Source organism: Dermacentor andersoni, chromosome 9 (assembly GCF_023375885.2).
Source record: "Dermacentor andersoni chromosome 9, qqDerAnde1_hic_scaffold, whole genome shotgun sequence".
Classification (NCBI taxonomy): Eukaryota; Metazoa; Arthropoda; class Arachnida; order Ixodida; family Ixodidae; genus Dermacentor; species Dermacentor andersoni.
In genome coordinates this window covers 36,260,466-36,286,177 of record NC_092822.1, presented here as the reverse complement: position 1 = coordinate 36,286,177, position 25,712 = coordinate 36,260,466, and the positions used below count along the sequence as shown (strand labels likewise).

The following is a 25,712-nucleotide window of genomic DNA, read 5'->3' as shown; positions in this document are numbered from 1 at the left end:
AAAATAAGTTTTCTTATCAGCAATGTAAATTATATGCTTTCAAATAAGTACTCCCCTTGGAAACATATCTCATGAGTATGCATATATCTGCATAAGGTCACCGCTATACATACATATTGCTTTAAGCCAGTCATAATGAATTGTACATTCACTGCTTAACCTTCAATTTCTTGCTGCATGAAGTTAACCACTTATGCATAACTTTTTTTTTGCACACGGTGAGAACTTCAGTCATCGCTGAGCAAATAATTTAAGGAAAAGGCATTCCATGAATCCAACTGCTTTAAGCACTCTCTTAAAATTGGCAGAGTGAAAAAAAAAAAAAAGCACGAGCGAGCGTATCAGCAAGCTGTACTCGGAGCCTCACACGCGTGCTCAGTGGTAAAAAGGTGCGTCTTGGCGACCTACGCAAATGCATTCCGCGACAGATGTGCGTGTGTTCCGTATTCTTGCAAGCTGTCACTAGCACTACAGAAACCGCGCTTCCGGCGACACTATCAGTCTCGCGTGACGCAGAACGCAGCACGTTGGATAATTAGAGAGGTTTTGTTCAACCAGCCAAGGCAGCGCGCACTGAAAGTAATCATCCGAGAATACGTCGCGTGCTGCGACGTGATGCGATTGCAATACATCTGTAAAAGGTGGCGCAGATAAGACGACTGTGCAATGTTTCGAAGGATGACGGTGCCAATGCAACACATACGGCTGCAGAACAGAATGTGGCAGCCTAGAGTCGCATTTTCACCGGAACGCGGAAACTTGAAATCAGATCTGCAAAAATATGCCAGTGTCGTCTGCTGTCAAAGGTCGTTGCCAACCTTGAACACCTTTGCTCCGCCGAACGGTTGCCAGCTGTCAACAGGCCGCGTCGCCCAATAGGAGTACGCGTGCGTTCCGCTCGTGCGGATTGAGCGTGCATCGAATTTTGCGACACCGTCCGCCTTTCGGGCTTCCGCACGCGGCCGGGCGAGGGCGGAACGGACGGGCGGAGCGACCATGTACGGGCCCTAAGCGGAGCAAGGAACACGGTCCGCTGAGAAGCTGCCTGAGCGGAGCGTGCCGCGCAGCGCTTTGGCTAGCATTGGTGTCAGAAAGGATTGGATTGGATGCAGAAAGCAAGCGTGCTGGCTAACACGTGGCGTTCCCTAAGACGGCGCTTTATTTTCCATTGGATAGAATGGACCGGTAACGCATTACAAGTGCACGTCTAGATACTTCATGGAGAAATAAGTTATATACATACATATATACGTTTTACTGTATAAGAGTGATCAATAGGTGTATTTATTTTCTTTCATTACCCTGAATTTGGCCAGGGGGCGCTGCAACTACGCAAGGACAAGGTTGTATTTGAAGGAAAAAAGAGCATGAAAGAGACCCAAGGGGGAAAGGAGCTAGTGCTTACAAATTTAAACTGGAAGAAAGCGGAAGAGAAAATTCCTAAGCGCACAGCCACAGGGCTAGACGAGGTTCCCGTTAGGCTGGTAAATGAACTGGGACCAAAAAGTAAGGAAGCTCTCGTGAAAGCAGTTGAAAAAACTTTAAAAGATAGACGAATACCAGACAGTTGGCGACAAAGTAGAATGAATTTAATTTATAAAGGTAAGGGGGAGAAAGACAGAATTCACTCGTATAGACCGTTGACCATTACATCAGTAATATACAGGCTAGCAATGCAGGCAATCAAATTAAAGCTTCAAGCATGGGCAGAAAATAATGGCATTTTGGGAGAGCTTCAGAATGGCTTTAGAATAGGTAGGCGTTTGGATGATAACTTTTTGTTCTTACTCAGTGTATTGAAATATCAAAAGCAGAAAGCAGACCGTTGTATGTGGCCTTTTTGGACATTACAGGAGCATACGACAACGTAGACCGCAGCATTTTGTGGGATATTCTGGAAGGGGAAGGCTTAGGTAACGATTGTATACAGCTTTTGAGAGAGATTTACCTAGAAAATACCGTTTGCGTTGAATGGGAAGGGATGAGGAGCGCGGAGAAAGTTCATACCAACAAGGGACTGAGGCAGGGGTGCCCTTTATCCCCGCTGCTGTTTATGATGTACATGGTGAGGATGAAGAGGGCGCTAGAAGGAAGTAATATCGGGTTTAATCTCTCATACAAACAGGCGGGTACAGTAATAGAGCAGCAACTCCCAGGTTTATTTTATGCGGACGACATTGTGTTGCTCGCAAACAAGCAAAGTGATTTGCAACGTCTGGCTAATATCTGTGGACAGGAAGGCAACAATTTAGGTTTGAAATTTAGTGTTAGAAAATCAGGTGTTATTGTATTCAATGAAAACAGTGAACAGACAGTGGAGATAACAGGGCCACGAAATACCTCGGGTAACAGAACATAAATACCTTGGTATATGGATAAACGAAGGCAACGGATATATGGAAACACAGGAAAAAACCACAACAGTCAAGGGGAAGAGAAATGCAGCCATAATGAAGCACAGAGCGCTATGGGGATACAATAGGTACGAGGTCCTCCGAGGTATGTGGAAAGGGGTAATGGTTCCAGGACTTACTTTTGGAAATGCGGTTGTTTGCTTTAAATCAGGGGTACAATCAGGACTCGACGGGAACCAAAGGTCAGTGTGTCGCCTCGCATTGGGCGCTCACGGGAAGACTACAAATGAAGCTGTGCAAGGGGATATGGGCTGGACTAGTTTTGAAGTGAGGGAAGCTCGCAGTAAAATTGAGTATGAAGAACGGCTGAGGAATATGGAGGAAAGTAAATGGGCTGGGAGAGTTTTCAGGTATCTGTACAGGCAAAACATTGATTCACAGTGGAGGAAAAGAACTAGGAAGCTTACCAGCAAGTATGCGGCCTGTGGGGTGGACAACACAGCAACAAAGAAGGTCAAGCGGAAAGTCAGAGAGGCTGAATTAATCTCATGGGTGGCAGCAATGGAAAAGAAACCTGCCATGAGTAACTACTTAAGGGGGAAAAACGAAATTAGGAAAGAAACCATGTATGATAACTCAAAGGGAAGCTCATTACTTTTCGAAGCGAGATCGGGATGCCTTAGAACGCACCTATAAAGCGAGATATAAGAAGGAAGAAGAAACATGTGCTTGCTGCGGTAAAGCTAGGGAAACGACGGAGCATATTTTATTAGAATGTGAATACGTCTATCCAGCGGTAGCAGTGGTAAAGCAAACAGGTCCGCAATAGACATCAGTAAGAGGCGATTGGAGGATTGGTGGAAGAAAAGTAGGGAAACGACAAAAGACGGAGACGTACAAAAGCACAGTTCGCAATAGGGTATCAGAAAATTTGGACGTGGTAGTTCATAGTGTTTTTTTATTTTTATTGGTGAACCTAGGTAGGATATTAGGCAGCATAGTAGCAAGAGCTTAGGCAGCATAACATCCATCCATCCATCCATCCATCGTCCGCTCCGCTACGCTAAACGTATAGCTAAAACGTGAAAATCGCCCGCCGCTCCGCTGTGGCTTAGCGGGGCAGCTCGGAGTGGAGTGTACCGCAAGGACGCTCAACTAAAATACTTTTATCCAGTCGAGCACAAGACTCTCATTCATCCGCCCTTTCTCATGGCATTTAACGACGGCATTTTTCGGCAGCTCACCTTTCGGCATTGTCTTGCGCTTGAAGACGACATGGGGTGGGAGCTTGCGGCCGTCTGCCGTGCATGACAACATGACGGTAACACGCGTCTTCTCGTTCACAGTGGACCGGACACAAACTTGTTTCGAGCCCTTTTCGTGCACGGTGAGGGGCGATGGCATGTCCAGATAAACTGGTGTTTGGTCAGCATTGCCGATTTGCCCTAGCTGAAAGTTCAACTTGCGCAACGTAATAACGTGGCGCTGGAAAGCCACCAGTAACTCTTCAAACGATCCCGGCAGCTTTTGCGAAATTGAAGTTCTCCGGCGCAATGAAAATCCTGCACGGCACATATACCGATAAATCCAATGCTTGCTTGCTCGCTTTGAAGGTGGAGCTCGTTAGGCCTTTTTCTCTCGCAAGCTCCCTAGCTTTTGCCTACATGAGCTCCACGCTCACAGCATGATGCGCGGCTCGCTGTTCTCGGACGAATTCCGTCAGTTTGAGTTCAATTTCAGGAACGTCCCATTCTTCGGGCCGCGAAAGCTTCTTCGCGTTCCGCTGCACTCGAAAAGTGCTTTTTGCCGTCGCCATCTGCGGATGCTTCCCTCGGTGACGCCAAACTGCCTCCCGGCCGCACTGTTGCCGATTTCCTCTGCCGCTAAAATCACATTTCGCTTGAAAGCTGCCGAGTACTGCTTCCGTGCCCCCGACATCGTGCCCCTTCACTAAAAACGATGCACTTCGCGAAGCGCGGTTAACACGTGAACATGCGTGAACTGCCAAAGTCCGCACTCAACAAAGAAAGAAACGATGCCGTAGCCACGCTGCAATAGCGAAGGCAAGCCGTAGCCAGGCAGCAATAACAAAGCCAAGACGTAGCCATGCAGATATCACGAAGCCAAGCCGTAGCCACAGAGCAATAACGAAACCAAAACTTTGAGCCGAACTTTGAAATTTTTGTCCGGAACCGCATATAGTACGAGGCGGAAATTTGGGACGCTAATAACAGGAAAAAAACCTCGTACTATACGCGGGTTTTTACGGTACTGCGTCAGTACTGCAATCATAGCCGTAGCATGTGTCATTAGCAATTAATTTGTTATAGCGCAGTTTGAAAGGGCTGTTCAGTTCTTTGGCATAATTAGTTAGTTTCTCTCTAATACGACGAGTGTTGGCTGAAAAATCTTCCCGCATGACCACTCTGCTTCCTTTGAGCATGTGACGCTTCGAAAAAATCGTTTCTTTTGTTTTGTAGGTGGAAAACTTTACTATAATAGGTCGAACTTTGTTGGTAGAAAATCGCCCGATCCTATGCGCGCGCGCAATGTTATCGGCAGATAAGGTTGTTTCGGGAGATTGGCGAATTAAACTTAAAACATTTTCTTCTGTCTGCTGCGCCGTTTTAGAAGCGTTATCAAGGATACCAAAAAATACTAAATTGTCCCTCCTAGAGCGATCTTCTGCTTCATCAAGACGCACGCGTAGCCTAAGTGCCTCGCTTTCCACCTGCTCAGTTAGCTTACGCGTTGTTGTTAATTCGCACTGTACATCATCCAAAATAGATGTCCGCTTTTCGACAGATTCTAGGCGCGTAACTATGGTAGAAATATATTTAGTAAGTGATTGTTGCTCACTCTTAAGCTCTAAGATGTCGCTTGACATCGTCATCTGTGCAGCTTCAATGCGAATTGAACGTTCATGCATGTCCTTCATTAATTTGTGCATCTCCGTAAGTTGATCATTCATGGGACCCGGATTCCGTTCAACATCGCCGCATATCAACAGCAGTAATTCACACAAAGGCATTAACAAGGCTTCTAGGCATGGAAGCACCCCGATACAGTGGTAGTATGGGGCGGCAAACAGCGAAAACACTCGCTGTGGGCACGGCACAAGGAGCAGACATACATTGTTGCTTCTATAACAGTGAACGGGGCGATCGTTTCTCACCTGCACAAGAAACAGAAACGGGTGGTTCAGACGCATGTTCACGATGCCCGCGCCGTGCCCACAGGCGAAGACCCGTGATGCTTCTTCTTTTATAGCATTGTCGCAAGGCAACGTTGCCGATGGTGGCGCCGAAAATCTGTCGACGCCAGTAGCACCGTCGCGCATGACCATTTTCGGAGGTGATCTTGTCAAGGAAACGTTGAGCCAGTGTATCTGCTGCTCCATCACTCCCACCATGGAATGATTGACACGTGGTTCAGTTGACATCGAGGCGCCTTTGACGAAAAGAACGGCCTGCACAAGAAAGAGAAACGGGTGTTTCAGACGCATGTTCACGATGCCCGCGCCGTGCCCACTGGCGTACATTCTGCTCACTGAAGCCCTCCAAGAGTTCAGCCTCAGTGAGCTCCAGCAAGTCATCGTCCGACACAACGCCGCGGGTGGTGTTCATAGTACGGTGCGGGGTTACTGTTAGTTGGTTATCCCCAAATGACGCAAGCTTAAGCAGTTTCTCGTATTGCTTCTTATCGCGGAGCTCCAGGAGGAGATCACCGCTTGCCATCCTGGTCGCCTTATAACCGGCTCCAAAAACATCAGTCAAAGTCTTTGATACAAGGAACGGTGAAATAGTGCGCACTGGTTTGCCGGGTTTTTCCGAGTGAACTACATGGAAACGTGGGAAGTTGTGGACTTGGCGTACGAAAAACTGAAAAACTTCATCGGTGCGCCCTCTTTTCTGAGGGCGATCAGGGAGTGGAGGAATGGAGCTACCCATAAATATATGTGAAATTTCGGCAGTAGCTCCAGCCACCCACCGTGGAGTCCTACAAGGGAACGCTGCAGGGCCTGAAAAACAGGGCCTGCAAACGCCAGCTGTACGTTACCACTATAACCAAATATGAAATAACCTAGGTTGGCTATTCACACAAGGTTAACCCTTGCTGCCTGGAAAAATTGGAAGTAAAGAGAAGCTAGGAGAAGACAGGAAAGATGAAAAGTGAGAGAAAGACGAAGGCTAGAGGGAGAGAGAGACAGGAAAAGGCAACTACCGATTTCCCCCGGGTGGGTCAGTCCGGGGGTGCAACGACACGTATAGCTCCAGTTCTTTTTTATAATTATTACATAAGCCCTAGCGATAGAAAATGCAAGAGCTGTTGGTAAAACTCTCCCATACCTTTGTCGTATGTCTAAGCTATCCCTCTTCAGATGCGCGCCAAGTCATGTGCGCCCAGTGAAAAACTTCATGCCTTTTGTATTTTGAGCTTGTGATGTCTCACTAGCCTCAACATAGCTGGGTCATTATGAAATCGCGCAGCTGCTCATGTATATATGTGCGCACTTTTGAAAAATAAAAACTAGTCGGGAGTCGGCGCTTGTCTGGCCTCCCCCCCTCCCCCCCCCCCCCCACACACAAACTTTTTTTTCTTTTTGCCGACCTTTGTCGCGTTTCACGCTGTTCAACAGGATCAGCCTTGGTCAAAACGAAAGAAAAAAAAATTGATGTGGCTTAGCTAAGGTTAAGCCCAGGATGCGAAGCATACTAGCCTTTATTTTAGTTGTTGAACCACTGTTTAGCCTGGTGAACAGCTGTTGCTTGGTATATATATATATATATATATATATATATATATATATATATATATATATATATATACGAAGAAACAACAAAATAGAAGCAACTTAATAACAAACATAGCAAGCTTAAAAGAGAATAGACCCACATATGAGACGCGCAGCAATGAACAATGGCTCATACCCTCAACGGTGGCTGCGCGGCCGCGCCCAAGGGCTGAACTGAGTGATTGCAATATGCTTCGCATAAAATAAAACTCATTTCTGTGGTTTTACGTGCCAAAACCACGACTGGGATTATGAGGCACGCCGTTATGGGTTATCCTGCTTAATTTTGACCACCTGGATTTCTTTAACGTGCACCCATTGCACAGCGCACGGGTGTTTCCATTTCGGCCCCCTTCGAAATGCGGCCGCCGCGGCCGGGATTCGACCCCGCAACCTCTGGCTTACCAGCGCTACACCAAAGCCACTATGCCATTATGGCGGGTCCTAACGAGAGAGGATCTAAGGTTTCAACGCCGAAGTTCACTACATCACTTGTCATGTCATCGTCGCACGTGGTACCGTCCCTTTGCCGTTATCCCATCTAACCCCCCCCCCCCCCCTCCCCGTTATACTTTCCAATACACCAAACGAAACTCGATGACCCGCTACCTAGAAAAAGTTATTCCCATGATGCTCAGGATGTGTGATTATAATTATTAACAACAAAAAATTATTATCGCTAGCGCTTAACTCTAACCCGGTCGCTGTGGTTGACATAACAACTGAACTCCGGCAAGGAAAGTCACAGCCTCTTCCGTTGCACTTCGAGATGACAAGGAAACGAAAAAACAACTTACACAATGATTTGCCGTCGCCTGTGCAACAAAAACCGATTCTTCAAGGCTGACTGAAGTAAGGTGTGCGGCTTGTCAGAGATCGAGTGCTTCTGTCGTGTGCGAAATGGACGAGTGCGGGCAGATGAAAAACGCGCGAATCTTGGCAAGCAAACGGATCAGCGTTGCCAGATTGGAAAGTCGGCACGACACCAGAAACTCGCTAAAATTTCCCCAGATTTCACCAGAAAATAAAAGTGCCTTATAATGCACAAAAATGACCAAGAATTAACATTCGTCAAGCACTCATCTTATTATTTATATAATATCACGATGAGAAGGCTTTAATCATCCCTTGGAGCATCGTAGATGCCTGAACGAAACCTGCGTAGCATATCGTCCGTGATAGTGAACTTCACGCAACACCCCTCTCTGGAGGCCAACGTTGTGCGAATTCGTACAATGGAATCCAAAGTTTATAGCGACATTTTGTTCCTGTACTTAGTCTTAACACACGTGACCTGACTGAAGACACGCTCCACCACTGCATTCGACACTGGGCGAGAAAGACACGCCAGTGCATACAATGCAAGTTCCTGGTAGGGCTTTTCCCCCATGGCATTTTTAAACTTGAAAATTCTAGCCCAGACTGTTGCAGAATCCTCAGGAAGTTTCCCATCGAAGACGGCCTGCGCAACAGGTTTTTCTGACAGCGAAACGAGCGGAGCGTCAGCACGTGTGTTGGCTGGCCACGTGACGCATTGCCGGTGGCCGGGGCGGTAAATTCATTCCTCCACTAGAACAGCCGGTGCCGTCTATTGAAACGACTTATAACTATACGTGCGTTGAAACCTAGCGCTAGCATCACACGCTAGCACAAACCTTAGCTACAGTAAGCTTTATATAGTTCACTGTACCCTAGCAGTAGCACAGCAACACAGGGATTTCATGAGGAGTAAACAAATACAAATATAGGCCTTAAAATCGTGGCGGCCGCAGGCGCAACCTAGTGTTAAATGTTTGGATGAGCAGCGCGGGTGGACGGTAATTTCGGTAGAGTGGTTTTCCCCAGATATCCCCAGATTTGGTCTGGTGTAGTAGTTTGTTGGCCTGGCCACCAGGAGATCTACATTTTCGCCAGATTTCCGAAATCTGGTGGCCAATTTCACCAGATGGCAACGCTGAAACGGATAACCTTCTGATAACAGAAAAGGGTCGTGCAATAAACGAACTCGGATAAAATGCTACGGGTTGTATCAAAGCATACTAAAATAAAGTCTGCTACATAACTATTGTACGAGAAGGATGGTACGTGGCAACATAGAAGCGTAAGATACGAGACCTCGCCTCCAATGACAGCGGTGGATAGTCGCAGGTTAAGTTTACGTGGTTATATCCATGTTAGTGAGTAAGGTCTCGGACACTACTCTGAAAACAATGCTTTGTGTTTTCTATATGTTATCGTCTTGGTGAAATTGTGCCGTGATTTTGGCTCAGTGTTCGTATCGTCTGCTGTTGAAATATACCTTTTCTAAACACACACGAAACAAGAGACAACAGTGAATGAAGTACGCTCACTCCGCTCAAAAATTTTCGTTGTTCATTCACGGTTTGTTCTTCCTGTCAGACACAGATAATTTCAATCACAATGCAAATGATAAACGCGTGCTTTCACCAAGCTACAGAAACACAAAAGTTTGAGACTGGTTGCCAGAATCTCCTGGCATATCTCTGATTTTATCTCACCGTTATGTTTTATGAACTGCAGCAAGCGTTGGCGTGCGTCTGCGCGGTCCAAGTGGGACAGAAAAGATGGGGGAAGTTGTTTCGTACACGAGTTATAAGCGCATCACTTTTATGTACCTCACAAGTGCGTTTGGGCAACTTTGTTTTTGCAGCGACAACAACGAAAACTACCGAAAAACACGTTTTATCCCCACTTGTGTAAAACGCCCGTGTGCTTCCTGCGAAGCGGACAAGCGTGGTTTGGTGTTACACGCTTCCTGCATGCACCCTATTCAAGCGCATATTCACGACTCAGCAAAGGTGGTGTTCTCTTTCTGTCTGCCTGGTGTCTCCCTCGACGAAGCCTCATCTGGCCGTCTGGCACAGAAGCTACGGCCCTGCGCCCGCAATCTTCATACGTCACAAGGCTCTCGCGCGAGAGTACGCGAGTCTCGCTGAGCTAGGTCACGTTTCGGCGACGAACGCGAGCGAAACTCGGTCAGAGAGCTCTAACGCGAGAGCACGTCAGTTTCTCTCAGACTGGATCCCAGACCAGCGCTTAACTGATGAGCTATAGTAACATAGATGCCATTCTCTTGTCGTACGTAGTGGGTTACCTGCGAACTAGGGGGGGGGGGAAGCGAACTTCTCCTCAAGCCTACTGCGAATGCTACAAAACCGAACTTCATTACGTCTTGGCCGCTCTGAACTGCAGGCAAAATAGCGTGTAAAAAAGGAGGCCGTTGCTGAAGCATGCTTCCCCCCGTGACACTTGTAACTGCGGAAATGACAGTTTCGTAAAAGGAAACCTATTCTTTCATCGTACGAACTGAGTGACAAAGTTGATCAAAGTTCTCCACGAAACTACTTTGAATGCTACAAAGCCGACCTTCTCCGAGTCAGGGCCACTATGAACTACAGGCACAACGGCCTCTAAAAACGAAGGCGTTGCTGAATCATGCTTATCCCCGTTACACTTCTAATTCGTGAAATAACAGTTTCAACGAATGCCTCAAAGTGAGCTACGCCTGCATGCGCGGACGCCTATCTTTTGTGGCATCAAGAGTGCAATGCACAAGCAATCACCAGCGAAGGTGCAAGTGCCGTTGTCGTAGCACCGATAAAAGAAGCCTATTTGAAAGCCGCTACATCGCTTAAACACGTCGACTTCTTGGTAAGTGAGTCGATATGTATGAAAACCGTTCCTGTTGTATTTCAACACGCTTCTTTTTAAACGAACAAATAAATAAACACAGTAACGAACACTGCATGTTGTTCTTGTAGGAATATAGCTATACGTATACATGTGTGAATAAAAACTCTTAACCCGAAAGTATTTTATGCCGGGGTTCACCATCAAATTCCTGTAATGGATGTGATGTCGGCGCTATCGCGTAAATTATGCTCTCTCTTTACAGGGATTGCGCCGCCATAGGAACGGCGAAGAGAAGCGCTGCATCATGACGCTATCGAGCGCAGACCGCGAGCGCTTCGGTAGTCTCAGCGCAAAGGAGGTTTCATCGCGGTGTAGCTTGGTGTAGGTGGTGTAGGCCTTCTGCCAAGGTGACGGCGCAATTTCCGCACAAGGTTTGTCTTTCTGCGTCCGATTAGCTCGTGACGCCTCGTCTTCTACGGAGTGCAGCTTCAACATGCAACAGCAGTGCTTACAAGTCGCCATACAGCTTCGCTTGCGATGGCACCAACTAAGAAAACAGCTGCACTAAGTGGCGCAGAAAGACAACGATGTCGTCGGACGAATCTCGCTTTGGTCTGGCGAGAGAGACGCCAGCGTAAAGCAGAACGCCTTGACGCGTTCATGGCGCACGCTGTGAACTCTGTCACTAGCATTCCTAAATATGGGCGCGTCGCAACTCGGCTGGCTGCCAAGGACACTACGGAGACGGATCCAAAATATGCTTGTATAACCTTCACCGAAGCGACTCGGCAGCAGGACGTCGCGCGCCAATCAAGCCTGCAACACGGCCGCCAACCCGCAAATCGTGCGTCTTTCGCTGCAGCAGACCGCGAGTTCACGAAGCAAACATGCAACAGTTTCTGTGATGACGCGTTTCACGTTCGTGTTCTAGTAGTTCCTATGAAATAGGGATCAACTATATCTTTTTTTACTTGCATTACGCGAGTTTCCATTGGTTGCAACAACCACTGCTGTGGCCCAACAGCAACAGAAAGATCATGCACATATATGTCTGCGAGCTGTACATTCCATCCATTTCGTCCGCTCCCTCTTATCACGTGTAACCAGAGTGTGATGTACTATTGGGCCTTCATGCTGACACCATGCTGCCAAGCTGCCACCTTTGGTAACATTGCACCTCTTGATGTTTTCACTTGAAGGATTAGACTGCAGTTCACACCTTATATGTATAGCTTGATAATGAAAACGGAAAAAGATGCCAAGATTTTATCTGCAGAAAGGTAGATAGGACAGCCTGGGCGTATGCACCCTAACGTGCTACACTGAGCTGGGTTAGGGAAAGAATGCTGCAGAAGAGCAGTGGAGGACAGTGATAATGATTAGACCGCTAGAATGCTGGTCATTAAAACAGCAGCATACTCAAGTTACGGTCTTGAGTCCAGTGCTGTGTTGTTCAGTCCGGTGACTATTGTTACTGTAGCCCATCTTGGGACCAAGGACCTAGAGTAAAGTCCTACTTTACACTGGAAATTGACGAATACAAATTCTTGCATTATGTTCTTTCAAGTTCAGTACATAGCCACATCTAGAATCAAGGGACAAAACCTCGTTGTTCACTGTGCTTTCTAAACACATTTCAAGCACTTGCTAGCCTGAAAATTCAGACTCTCAAACTCATCTTAGAGGGAATGTACAATACTCATTTCACCAAATTTCTTTACAGCACAACAGAATATGGCTTTAGTGCAACTAAGACTTTTTGTGTCACTGTCTTCCAAGGCCCAATACTAAAGCGACAATTACTACATTTTTTTGGAGTCCTTATGCGTACATGCCCAGCACTCTACAAGACATATAAACAACTTTTCGCAACAGTGCTCTTGGGCAACAGCTCCTGCTGCTACGTATGTAACCACTACTCGTAGCTTACACTGTATGATTAAAGCATGCATAAAATAAAAACTGTTTTGATTACTACTTGGGAAATTAAAAACAGCAACAGACCTGCTAAGATCGTGCCTGGTACATGTATGTACAAACATCATGCACACAAGAGCAGGCAATATACAATACGGATGATTGCAAGGGAACCCAAACCAGGTGAATTTTGAACAAATTTATTCTTTCTGCAAAAGCCTGACTGTAAACGCATTCATAAATCAAGAGAAAAATCAGCATCATTCCACTGAAAAAGTTTCATATCCATAGCTATAACTGTGTATGCTTTCCATCTTATTCACACAGAAAGGGTGGGGCTCTGTCCTGATTTCATGGCCACTCCGTATATGTAATACAGAAAATATGCACAGTTATAAGAATGCACATAAATGTTTTCAGTTTGAATGTTCACAGAAACCAATTATGGCATCTAATAGGAAACAATTTTTAAGCCATCAACATCAAACTGCCTTTCGATTCAACATATAAATTTAACTTACAGATAAACCAGAGGTAATGTGCTGAACTTTTCATTCAAACCATTCTAATGACGTTGCATTTAATATGACACAGATGTGAACACATGAGCAGAAATTCATGTCCTCCACAAATGCAATTACAAGCACTTTCTTATTTCAAACCAGTGGCAGTGGCTTCTGTATTCAGTCTGATATCAAACAGTGATGCAGTACGATGCATAAAATGATGGCACATCTCCCGTGGTATTCTTTGAAACCTCTGGGTCACGACAAAAATAAATATTAATCATAAGTAGCACATACAAAGCTAGTACATAATAAAACACCCCTTCTTCATGACTACAATGGTAGACCATATCTAAATATAATCATAATAAGGCAGTCTTGTAGATATCTCACTATGTATACTCTATAGCTTTGTCAGATGGATAGTATGCAGTTCCTCGTCAGTTCACCACAAAAGACAGTGTCAACTTGAGATGGAATTAGAACTGGAGATTTGCTTCACTTATAGCGATATAATATTAAACTAGTTAGTGTTTTTAAGCTAAGCTCAGCTTTCACGAAAGTAAGCTTCACTTATAAGGTACTGCAATAACCAACAACATATTTACATGCTATGTCAGGCCGAAATCCTTTTTAGCCTAAGCATTTCCTAGCATTCTGGCATAGTTCCAGACAATATAACAACCCTTCCAAGGCACAGCTGGATTTATAAAATTTTTCTGTACATTTCACGTTTGTACAAATTGAAACTTCTGCAAATTTATACTTAGTGTTTGCAGGTTTTTACTTGTGCAGAACACGTTGCTTTTCGGGAATGCAGTGTTACATGTGCCTCATAAGCTCTGGCTAACACTGTGAATTGTTTTAACACATTCCCTGTTTCTTTCTTTCTTTTTTACAAATGCAAACAATATTTTTTTTTGATGTTGAATCTTGGTAAAAATACATAATCATAAAGCACCGTTAATGCAATGGGCTGCCAAAATATTGAGGCTACAAATCTCTTGCATGAGTGACAATGTAATACCGGCCAGAAAGTCTCTCTCCCGATGTTTCTTTTTTTTTTTTTCATGTTTCGAAACCTGGAAAAATCGACTCTATTATGAAGCAGCATATACAAATCACAAAAAAATACATAGTATTGATGCCAAGGCATCTTCAGTGAACATAATCGCTATGCATTGTTGCTTAATTATTCATTTTCACCAAACTGCTTGCCATGTTATTCCTCTGGTCTCTACACCAACAGAAAACAAAAATTTTTATGTATTATTGCTAGAACTTCAATGGCATGAAGCCACAGACTTTCTTCTACGAATTACAAATGTGTGAGTCATACTAATAGGCAATACCATGTTGGCAAACGAAAACATGATGCAGCAGCACGAAGCAAGAAACCACCTGATTTTACTATAACTTTGTTACAATATAGAGCTGTCACCTGTTATCAAAGTGTCAAATTGATAGAGCAGGGCCTATACGCTCGAAGACCTAAAAAGTGGGCATAACTGCAACGGAAGATTTTAACTTGTACAAAAAGAAGTTATCCATAAGATTGCACAGGCAAACCAAGCACACCCAAGACATGGAAGGGGTTAATGCATCTGACGCATGTTGGAATAAATAGTGACAGCAAAGGCCAGACACGCAAATCGTGCTCTCAGTTGGCAGGGCATGAGTTGGGGAGCACGTTGTGCAGGGAAGCCATGTCGATCCAATCGATGCGCTTGTCATTGATGGCTAGGTTACGGAGACAGCCAACAAAGTTGTCTCGGCCAAATAGAGCGCCATTGCTGCTGTGCTCTGAAGAAGAAAAAAAAGAAAAAGAAAAATTATGCTTTATAATTGGAATAGATAGAGCATGCATTCTTGTCCCCACTAGTATTAGGTATGACGACTACATTTTTCTACTATCTTTATAAAGTAGAGGCTTGAACTAGAATTGCGTCACACCTTTGCACTTGCTTGGATTTCCTGTCTGGTTAGCAAGTATTCTACCACTTTTTGATTGGTATGTATAATGTGTAACAACTTGCAGATCATCTTTTGCACGCTAGGATGAGACTGCAAACTGCTGCACTGTACAGCCTCAAAGACTCAAGACTCACTGTCACGTTAAAATGTTAACATGAGCTAAAGGCCCTTCAAGCTAGCTCTCTGGATATTTTCTTAGCCTCCTTTCATGCAGTACATGGAAAATAAATAAGAAAGCATATCTGTAGCCTTGTAATGAGAGCTCTCTTCACCACAACATCTCCCCGGAAAACGTCATGCTGCATGACACAACAATTCATGGGATGCACAACATGTCATTCAGGACACAAAGCCCTCTCAGGATAAGCATTTGTCCTTAAAAAATTCAAGGATGCAACAGCGGTTTTGAGTTAACGAGAAAATCTGTAAACCTCATTCAGAATATGAAACACTTGAGAAACTGAAAAAAAAAAAGAAATACGGAGGAGTAAAAAGAGCCGTGAAAATCGAATTAAATAACAAACACTATATGCAGAATGCTCAATACAGTCGACTTCCACTAATTCCACCCTGATGGGACAAACGAAAATGGTCAAATCATCCAGGAGGTCAAATTAAACAAGAGGTGGAAAAAACAACACACTGCCTGATTGATATAGCAATGTTCCTACGTTTCTTACACATTCCCAAATCAAACTGGCACCCATTTTTTATGGTTTAGAAGTAGACAACTAATGTATAAATGATACTAGAGGTCCTAGACACAGTAGAAATTGAACGTGCACCTGATTCTTAGCAAGAAAAACGTATCGTGCCTCCAACGCTGGCAAAAAAAGAAAAAGATGAAACTAGTGAGCTTTACCTTCATGGTGTGACACTTTATTTCACTTTATGACTGTTTGTAAAGAACCACAACATGTCTTCCATAACGTCCACAGTGTGTTTAATATACTGCATTTTTCAAATGACTCTGCAACAATCGCAATCAGGATGATGCTTAGACTAACCCAGTATTAAAGTGGAAAGTTGGGTGAGTTGGTATACATTCATAATGGTAACAGCGCAAGCAAGATGACAGAGTGAAAGAGTGACGGGCTAACCACCTTGCTAGTTCGCCCTGTGATCATTGCGATTCTCCAGAACACCAAGAACATGTGAACGATTTGTTCCTGCTAGCTTAAAATGTGAAAACTTATTGTTTGAATCCATGTTCTTATTCAGACTGAAAGTGGCGCGTTTTTGTCGTGCTATGCGTGAACACGGCGCTGTCGCCATCCATGGTCACCATCTTGCAGTGATAATGACCTTGGCCAAGGCTGGCTCTGACAGTAGGCCATTGCAAACACCGCAAACGTGGTTTCAGTTTCGCATCAGACTGCCCCACCCAAGCAATTTCCAGACAAATTTTCTTAGTAAATAGATAAAGTGTGCATTAGAATTGGTTAAATACTGTAATGATACAATGCGAGTTACTGCTTTCAGGTTAAAATTTTGCTGGGGTAGGCCGAAAAATAGTCATTTTTGATGGGATACTATGTGTTTTCGACACATTTACTGTACCCAAAGCTCCAAGACCCGACTATGCTGCTGTTGGAGTCATCACTCAGGTCACCACTGGGGTCGGGCACACGCGTGACGACCATCCAGGTTCAAGTTATCCGGCAAAGGCTCATTTCAGGATCAATATAACGAAAATTTGGTCAGACAGAAATGTACGGGTGCCAGCCGAGACCTTCAGTTGAGATCGAATTAACGAAAGAGCCAAATTATCCAGAGTCATATTAACGGAAGCCCATTGTATGCTTTCAATATTTGAGCTTACTGCTGTGGGTTTTGTGTGCAGCTAAATAACTTCAAAAATCATGAGTAAAGCTAGTGTTAAAGCGCCGGCAGATGACTAATCTGTTCTCAGATTTCTTGGATCATATCAGTCGTGAAGCTCACAACAGGCCCCATGTTTCATAATCGGGACATGCTGGTAGGCCAGTAGCATGGGAGTCTGTTGTTAATCAGTCACTCTAGAGCACAACAAAGGAAAAACTAGAAACTACTGTGCGCAGAAACTTGAGCCATAGATTGCCACTAAAAGAAAGAATAGTGTTTTAGAAATGTGCAGTAAGCAAAACTATATAATGAAGCTTCTCAACCGAGGCCTTTCTTTCCATATTTTTTTTAATTGAGCCTGCCCTATTGAGCCCCTCCCTTTTAGTAGACGATAGGCAATTACGGCAACGACGCACTAAATGGAAGTTTCAAGTTTCTTTTGCAGATGGCACATCAACCCACTAAACCCAACAGATCGGCGCCCCGAGAGACAACTCTTTGGAGCGCAGTTTCAAAACTGGTGTAATCAAAAAAACTCTGGTCCGGTTTAGCTTACCTGGGAGGCCACCAATGTAGAGAGGACTCTCGGTGTGTGGTTCCGAGGGAGTGGACGGCGCCAGACCGTATGCAACTTGATGCCGGTCGATGCGCAGCGAGATCTCATTGCGCGAAAAATGCGCACGCAGCAGGTGCCACTGTCCGTCGCACATGGCAAAGCGTGAGCCAAACACCTTGCGGGCACGGAAGGGGCCCGTGCCATTCTGGCCCAAGTCCACAGACACAATCACTTCACCTTCATGAAGCTCCATGGCCAGCGAAGGTGCCCCTGCAGATTAGTGTAGTGTGATCAAGTGCTGCTATTCTTTTCCTTCAAAGAATGTGCCACAAGAAAAAAATGATATGAAGAAGTAGATGAAAACTGTGCGGCAGTGCATGATGATGCAGACAGTACTGCAAGAACATCTTTGCAATGTTATAACAAACTGCACAATTCATGCTATTGGTTGGAGATGTTGTAGGTTTGTAGATGTTAAATGAGCAGATGATTGAGGCACGTAGGTCAAAGACATAGAAAGCAAAGTACAAAAAAGCACTTTATACATGACAAAACTGATTTATGCGAAGAAGACAAGAACATTAGGGTTATAATCTTCCACAACTGCAAGTCACCACTGCAAACACCAACTGGATAGTTAGCGTTGTTGTCCATCATCTAAGAGCTGTGCCTGTCTGGTACATCAGACATGGCTTTTCTAAGCGCCTTCAGCCTGATGTTGCGTGTTCAAGGAGAGCATTGTGCACGGGGACCATATTAACATGTGCATCCTCGCCTTCAGTTTACAAAAGACAGATCCATATGGCAAGTTTTATGACTTCACTCACCATCTGGATTTTCGGCCAAGCTCATCAGGACACCATTCAGTCTCCATGTTCGGAATTCTAGCTGCAGTTCCAGCTTATTGTCCACATTGAACTGCTCGTCTGCAACAGAGAAGAAGCACAGACTTCAGTGCAACATTACCAAAACTCTCTTTGAGACAAACAAGAGGGGAACGTAAAATTTTCATCTCATGAGAAGTGCATGTTAAGTGAAGTTCATTGAATCAGCACAAACTGGACAAAGTATGAGAGAACAAAGCTCCTTCCTAAGGAACTCTAATTTATATTACTCTTGAGCACCACTTGTAAAGCCACATCTGTTTTCCCTGTCACATCAGTTCTTTTCCAGTAAAGCAAATATAATGATATGTACTGTTAAGAAAAGTGAGCAACTTCAAGCCTCGATCTTCTTGTGAACTTCCTTCCATTTTGTTTGTTTTTGCTAAAGAGAAGCATAGCAACTTGGAAGACTTCAATAATGACAGTACTAGTAAACAAATACAGTAAAACCTCGTTAAACCATCTCTGCTTAAACAGTAGTTTCGTTTTAAAAGTAGTAAAGTCAAATCCCCGACTCAGTGGTGATACAATGTTTTGTATCCGTATAAACCGTACCAGCTTATTGCATACGTATCGGTTAACACGTAGTGTTTCCACTTTTCGTCGCACAAACACGGAGGTGCGTCGTCTCCATTGGGCGGCCCGGTCCCGGAAGAACAAGCCCCAGAGATCATAATGGCCTCCAAGCACCCTGTGCGTTTGTGCGTTAAGCCACATCAACATCAACATCATTCCAGCGCCGTGCCAGAGAGCATTGTGGCGTCGTGCAAACAAGGACTCGTGTTATACCGTAGCTCGGATGAAAAAGACGTCGGGTGCTCAGCACAGAAGAAAAAGGAGACATCGTTCGTGCTATCGAACGTGACATGAAGAAGTCGGCGCTGGCACGTGACAGGGATCTACTGTTGACTACGATGTGTGGCATTTAAAATGCGAAAAAGTTGCGCGGCAGCGCTGCTGCGACCGCGAAGAGATGTCGGCTGTGAGGTTTGACTTTTCACCATGGTTACCTCTGCTGTTGCCGAAGTGTCAACTAGCGACAGTGATGAGTGTACCTCAAAAACAGAATGAGTATAAGACCCTCCTCTGACCTCGCTAACTTACACGACAAGTGTCTTGCTCCTCATAGAGGTCTCTGGTAGCAAAAATAAGGGCAACGCCATTGCCTAGTATATGTGCAACTGGGAATGGAAAACTGACCTAACAGAAAGGACAATAAAGGTAAACAACACTGAGCTTGCGACTTTTTGTGACGGCCACAAAGTTTCGTGCAAGAATTATTAGAGGGAACTCTGGCATTGTGACTGCTCCACTACCATGGGAGTTACGGTTCATACATGGATTTGTCTAACCTTTGGACTTGTGGCTGCAAACGTTCTTGCGAGGCTATTTATTACGCTTTATTTTTCTCATTTTTCAAGCACTCATAGTTCTCCAACTGAAGCAAAGCAATTGGTCTCTGCATATTCATTGCAGACCCTCGTAATTTTTGGGGGGATCAGGGTGCACCTCGTCATCTTTGTGATGGTGTTCGCCTAGTCTGTCATCTCTACGCCTCTCCCTTTTGTTCTGCAACGGTTACCGGGGGGGTGGGAGAGGTCCCAAACTGGATTTCAGTAGGGGCGCTCAGCGCCATAATTACACGGCCAATAAGAACCAAAAAGAGCGCATAATTAAGCCCCCTAAGAAGATTGCCTTTTTGACAAAGTATTTTTTGACGTACCATAAACAGCGTAGGCATCTCCCTGGAAGAATGCTCCAGGCTCTATGTTGGCAAAGCACTGTCCGACGCCATTCGACTCTCCGCTGGCCAAGTCCACATATCTGTCGTTGACATTGAAGTTCCGGATGCAACCCTTGAAGCTCTCTTTTACCTGCAAGCAAACAGTAGTACTCAGCTTATACCCACATCACACAGCCATAAACCTTTTTTTTAATTAACTGAACTGCTTAATGCTTCAAAGATTAATGCCATATGCACAATGTTGGTATAATGAGCACGGATATAACGAATGATCAGATATAATAGAGTAAAATATAGCCTTTCTCACCCATATCAGCATGTAGTGTATTATATGCTTACAATGAATATCCAATATAACGAACATATTTTCATGCCTTGGGCGACTTCGTTACGAGGTTCGACTTATTGCTAATGAAAACTACCCATTAAATTTAGCCTGTTTGATAAATTTGCTGGCATTTTATAATACTGTCTGTGTTCCCACTCGCTGAATGAATTTGTGTTTCTTCAAGTAGCATCACATAGTTTCATACCAGCCAACCTGAGAACCTTAAGTTTGTAAAAATCCCGTAAACTCGTCAATACGGGTGAACAATAACCCACATATTTTTTTTTTTTAGTTTGTCCTGGCCATAGTACCTTTTGTGGGCTAAACACATACTTTATTAACAATCGCTTACCTTTAGGAGTCAACACACCAACAACAGCAAGCTTACCACATCGGATGTTAAGAAGTAGCACATTGTTTTCAGATCAGTTACTTTTTCAGCGATTTTACTGTTGCCAATCTCACCTGCTTAAGGAACTTTATTGAATAAGCTAGCTCGAACCAAGTACCCTGTGGCTTATATGGCACCTTGCGCTGTCCCAAGAGGGTGAAGAAGGTGATGTCATAATTTGTTTCTTGCGTGCATTTTACGCAATTTCGTGCCGCTCCATGTTTCGACATATACTCGTGAACGTAAATTATTTTGCATAAGACATGGTGCAGTATTCGTGAAATCGTAGAAGGTGCCCAATTTCTTGAACATCACGAGAAATTCGGGAGAGTTGCCAGGTGTGCAAGCTGCACGCACAGGCCAGTCTGCAGTGCAAACTGGAGAGTAATGACGTAAAAGTTACAAGCAATGTGAGCCTATAAGCTATCCAATGTCTAGTGATAATTTTTGAAATCAAAATTATGATGAGTCCTGCTTCAGCTCTCGTTCTCCAAACATATTAATGACTCTGTTTACACTCTATGACCAAAATCATGGGCAGGACTGCAGTACAATTAGACACATACTCAGTGCAAATTATAATCTATTTTTTTTTTTTACGAAGTTGTGTCGTAGAATACATGCTGCTAACAGAGGCTTTGCACATGCAGTGTGAATGACTTCAACTGGTTCTGAATTTCTATGATGTGCACTTCCGATCACACTCAAGCTTTTCCTCCACATTCCAGTTTTGTCGCACTATTTTCTCCAAGCTAACACTGCGTTTCTCCAAGCTAACACCTAGACTCGCCATCAAATTCAAGTGTCTACAGTGAATGCAGTAAATGCAACTTGCAAATGAGGTGGCCACCACTATTCACAGAGACAATGCCTGTCAACAGACGGTTACGTAAATGCATGACAAATGTAGCACGGTCTGCAGCCATGGAAGCTGAACATTCTGACAGATTCACCTGGTTCGTTGTGCTTAATAATAATGAAGTTAATAACCTCTCCAACTAAAAAAAGTTGGCCCAAAACTACCAAACGATCGTTAAAGTAAAGTGATAACTAAGCTAGCCAGAAAGGACACCTACTGTTAGCTCTATACTGGCTAACACTATTGAGCGTTCGAGTGCTGTGACTTCGCAATGCCTCCAGTATCAGCCTGTGTTACAAACCACTTAAAAGGCCTTGGCAAGACACATATCTTGCACTAGTAACACGATCAGAGAACCAAGTCATCACATTTGATTATACTGCCACTGGGATCGGCCCAGTTTACTCGACCAGACATAAGACAGAGTCCATACAAAGTTTGTGTGTGTGTGTGTGTGTGTGTGTGTGTGTGTGTGTGTGTGTGTGTGCGTGCATGCGTGCGTGCGTGCGTGTGTGTGCGCGCGTGAGTGCGTGCGTGCGTGCGTGTATGTGTGTGTGTGTGTGTGTGTGTGTGTGTGTGTGTGTGTGTGTGTGTGTGTGTGTGTGTGTGTGTGTGTGTGTGTGTGTGTGTGTGTGTGTGTGTTTGTGTGTGTGTTTGTGTGTGTGTGTGTGTGTAGGTAGGGGGGGGTAGTGTGATAGAAAGCTTTGCTTTAAACATGCAATTTATTAAACCGGATGTTTTGGGGTCAACTTGACTCTTTTCTTGGAGATCAAACAGGCGAAGCACAACAGTAGCCTCCTATCTTCGGTGTACAGTATCAGCAGTGTCACCCCCAGTTCATTGTCCCCTTGTACCCCACATCCACCACCTTATCCCGTCGATCCAGGAAAACCAGGAAAAAAAGATTATCAGCCTAAGTGAAACCCCTTCCCAATATAATCAAGATCTTCTATAAGGCTGCACTCGGCGGCATTCGTTGTTTAGTCCTCGTTGAGTTGGCCCAGAAACATTTGATTTTACGAATGACTTTTATTCTTGTAGGAAAAGTTATTAAACTGACAAGGTTGCAGCAGTGTTGCACATAGCATGCCAGACAGCTTTGATCATATGGCTAGGAAGAGTCTCCATCAATCATTTATGAGAACCCAGCCCTACATGACTATCATTGGAGTACCATATTTACCAAATTGTAAGGTTCCCTCGATTATAATGTGTACCCAATCTTGAGCCAATCACAGAAGGCATAGCCGCCCTTTTCGCCAATCGGAGACGAAATGGTGAAATCAACAGCCTGATGGATGTTGAAAGTGTATAGAATGGCAGCTAGGTTTTGAAATTGTCACGTGATGCTCCCTCTGCCTTGAAAGTAGCAGGCCCACGGAGATGTGTAGATTAAGTTGAATAAATCTTTCAGCCCCAACGACAACAGCCTGTCACTATTGCCATTTTAATTTTGTACTTGCGTCTAATGCACATGTCATTTTAAGTAATTTTTTTCAGAACCGAAGTGCATGCTAGGATTGAGCAAACATATTAAACAGCTTGTACAAGCTTCCTCCAATGCTTCAGACAAAATTAAGGTCACCATTTCACACAAAGGGCAAAGCATAAAAAGCACCTAGCAAGGTACAGTTAAACCACAATATAACAAACTTAAATATAACATAATTCATGATATATTGAAGTATATAACTTTTTATGGCTTCTTGTCCATAAAGCAACATGTATGTAGAACCTCAATATAACTAAGTGTGTTCAGATAGATTATGGGGTTTTACATGCCAAAACCACTTTCAGATTACGAGGCACGCCGTAGTGGAGGACTCCGGAAATTTCGACCACCTGGGGTTCTTTAACGTACACCTAAATCTAAGTACACGGGTGTTTTCACATTTCGCCCCCATCGAAATGCGGCCGCTGTGCCCGGGATTCGATCCCGCGCCCTTGTGCTCCGCAGCCTAACACCATAGCAACTAAGCAACCACGGCGGGTAACTAAGTGTGTTTATAGACTATTTTAATACAGTTAAACCTCTATAAAACAAAGTCAGTGAAATAGACAATTTGATTTGTTATATTGAAATAACGCCTTTTATGCAAATAAGTACAGTCACCGATAGATTTTTCTTACAAAGAAGGGGCCGTAATACTTTCCTATTTGGTAGCCGGGAAAAGCAAACTTGAATGAGAAAAAGAAAATTCATTTTGTCGAATGTGAGAGTCATCCACGAAAGATATGTTTTCATGCCATGTCAACATCTCCACATCAGCGGCACAGAGCAAAGCTAGCCACACTTTTGCCTCCACTCCGCCCCCGCGGCTGATAATATCCCCCGCTGTGGGACGATGCTATATTATGAAAAGGCCTCTCGCTTCAACACATCTCTGAAACTCAAAATGGCGCAACCTCCAGTGATAAACACACGGAAAGACAGCGCACACGACGCCACGTCATCTCGGCCCGCCCACTCTTTGCACACGCCGCAGATTACCTCTAAAACAGGGTGCGCTGGTGCTCTTGCAACTGCCATATGTATGTCATCGTTCAACACAACCTACAGCTGGTATCAGACAAGTGGCACCTGGTCCACTCACTGTCTTTTGAACACACAAAATTTTCCTTTTCCACGTCAAGGCAAGCTGCAATTTCTCTGTCTTACTACGAATATCTGGGGAAGGGGCAGTCAAGAGTAGTGCATTTTGTATTTCTACGAGTATATAGTATAAATGTCGAGGTGTGCGTTATAATTGAGGATGTGTTAGAAGTGAGTAAATACAGTAAAACCTCGTTAAACCGTACCCGCGTAAACAGTAGTTTCATTTTAAAGGTAGTAAAGTCAAATCTCAGCGGCCATTGAACATAATGTGTTTTGTATCCGCATAAACCGTACCAGCTTATTGCATACGTATTGGTTAACACGTAGTGTTTCCACTTTTTGTCGCGCAAACACCCCGATGCTTCGTCTCCATCGGGTGGGCTGGCAGAACAACAAGCCTCAGAGATCTGAGCAACAGCCTCCAAGCGCCCTGTGCATTTGCGCATGAAGCCACATCAACATCAACATCATTTAGGCACTGTCCCAGAGAGCGTTGTGGCGTCATGCAAACAAGGACTCGTGTCATACCGTAGCTCGGATAAAAAAGACGCTGGGTGCTCAGCATAGAAGAAAAATGTGACATCGTTCGTGCTGTCGAAAGTGACATGAAGAAGTCGGCGCCGGCACGCGACATGGGTCTACTGTTGACAACGGTGTGTGTCATTTGGAATGTGAAGAAGTTGTTCGGCAGCACTGCTGCAACTGCGAAAAGATGTCGGCCGCGAGGTTAGACTTTTCGCCGTCGTTGCCTCTGTTTTGCCAATGTGTCGCCTAGCGACAGTGATAAGGCTGACACAGAAAGCGACAGCACGGGCGATTCAGGCCCGACAGAGGCACAAGCTATGCGTTAAGTCGGCCTCGCGAATGCAATCATCGTGACAAAAACAGCACTTCGCAATGAAAAGGTGCCCCACGACTTCTGCAACGCTAGCGCGTCTCCGCACGGAGAATATGCAACACTAACGAGGAATCTGCAATGCGAGTGTTTGCCGAGAAGAGGGGGCTGGTTGAAAAGCTGGCTCGCAGCTTCAGTAAGTTTGAGGCCGCTGTCGTCGGTGCTAGGTTGCCGTGGCATCAAACGAAAATAACACTTTTGTCGCGCGAAGTAAATAAATGCTGCACGTTTTTTCCCCTTTCATCACACTCTCTCCTCTGTTTCTGACAGGTAAGTGGGTGAACTCATGCTATTTCGGTTAAGCAGTGCTATCGTTTACTACGTACTTCTTCCGAGCTCCGGCCAACTACAGTTTAATGAGGTTTCACTGTACAGTGCACGCTATGAAAAGAAATGTAGCAGTGTTCTAACTGTCTAGTGACAGTGTCTGTCAGA

General features: G+C 44.6%; 3 protein-coding genes across 3 annotated transcripts in view; all 3 read right to left on the bottom strand.

The window, feature by feature from the left end:
- LOC126527685 (laminin subunit alpha-1-like) overlaps positions 1 to 4,380 on the bottom strand; it is a 63,286-nt gene extending 58,906 nt beyond the window's left edge. The window contains exon 1 of the mRNA XM_072284490.1: positions 3,599 to 4,380. The gene's annotated coding sequence lies outside the window, so the exon portion shown is untranslated. The remainder of the gene's footprint in view (positions 1 to 3,598) is intronic.
- LOC129383858 (uncharacterized) overlaps positions 1 to 8,013 on the bottom strand; it is a 32,532-nt gene extending 24,519 nt beyond the window's left edge. The window contains exons 1-2 of the mRNA XM_055068803.2: positions 7,947 to 8,013; positions 5,530 to 5,823 (exon numbers count right to left, since the gene is read on the bottom strand). Of these exons, the coding sequence (XP_054924778.2) occupies positions 5,530 to 5,796 (267 nt within the window). The 5' untranslated portion in view covers positions 5,797 to 5,823; positions 7,947 to 8,013. The remainder of the gene's footprint in view (positions 1 to 5,529; positions 5,824 to 7,946) is intronic.
- Positions 8,014 to 12,904: 4,891 nt separating this feature from the next.
- Positions 12,905 to 25,712, bottom strand: part of LOC126527626 (laminin subunit alpha-1-like) — a 123,796-nt gene continuing 110,988 nt past the window's right edge. The window contains exons 60-63 of the mRNA XM_050175438.3: positions 20,188 to 20,338; positions 18,408 to 18,506; positions 17,581 to 17,850; positions 12,905 to 15,029 (exon numbers count right to left, since the gene is read on the bottom strand). Of these exons, the coding sequence (XP_050031395.1) occupies positions 14,887 to 15,029; positions 17,581 to 17,850; positions 18,408 to 18,506; positions 20,188 to 20,338 (663 nt within the window). The 3' untranslated portion in view covers positions 12,905 to 14,886. The remainder of the gene's footprint in view (positions 15,030 to 17,580; positions 17,851 to 18,407; positions 18,507 to 20,187; positions 20,339 to 25,712) is intronic.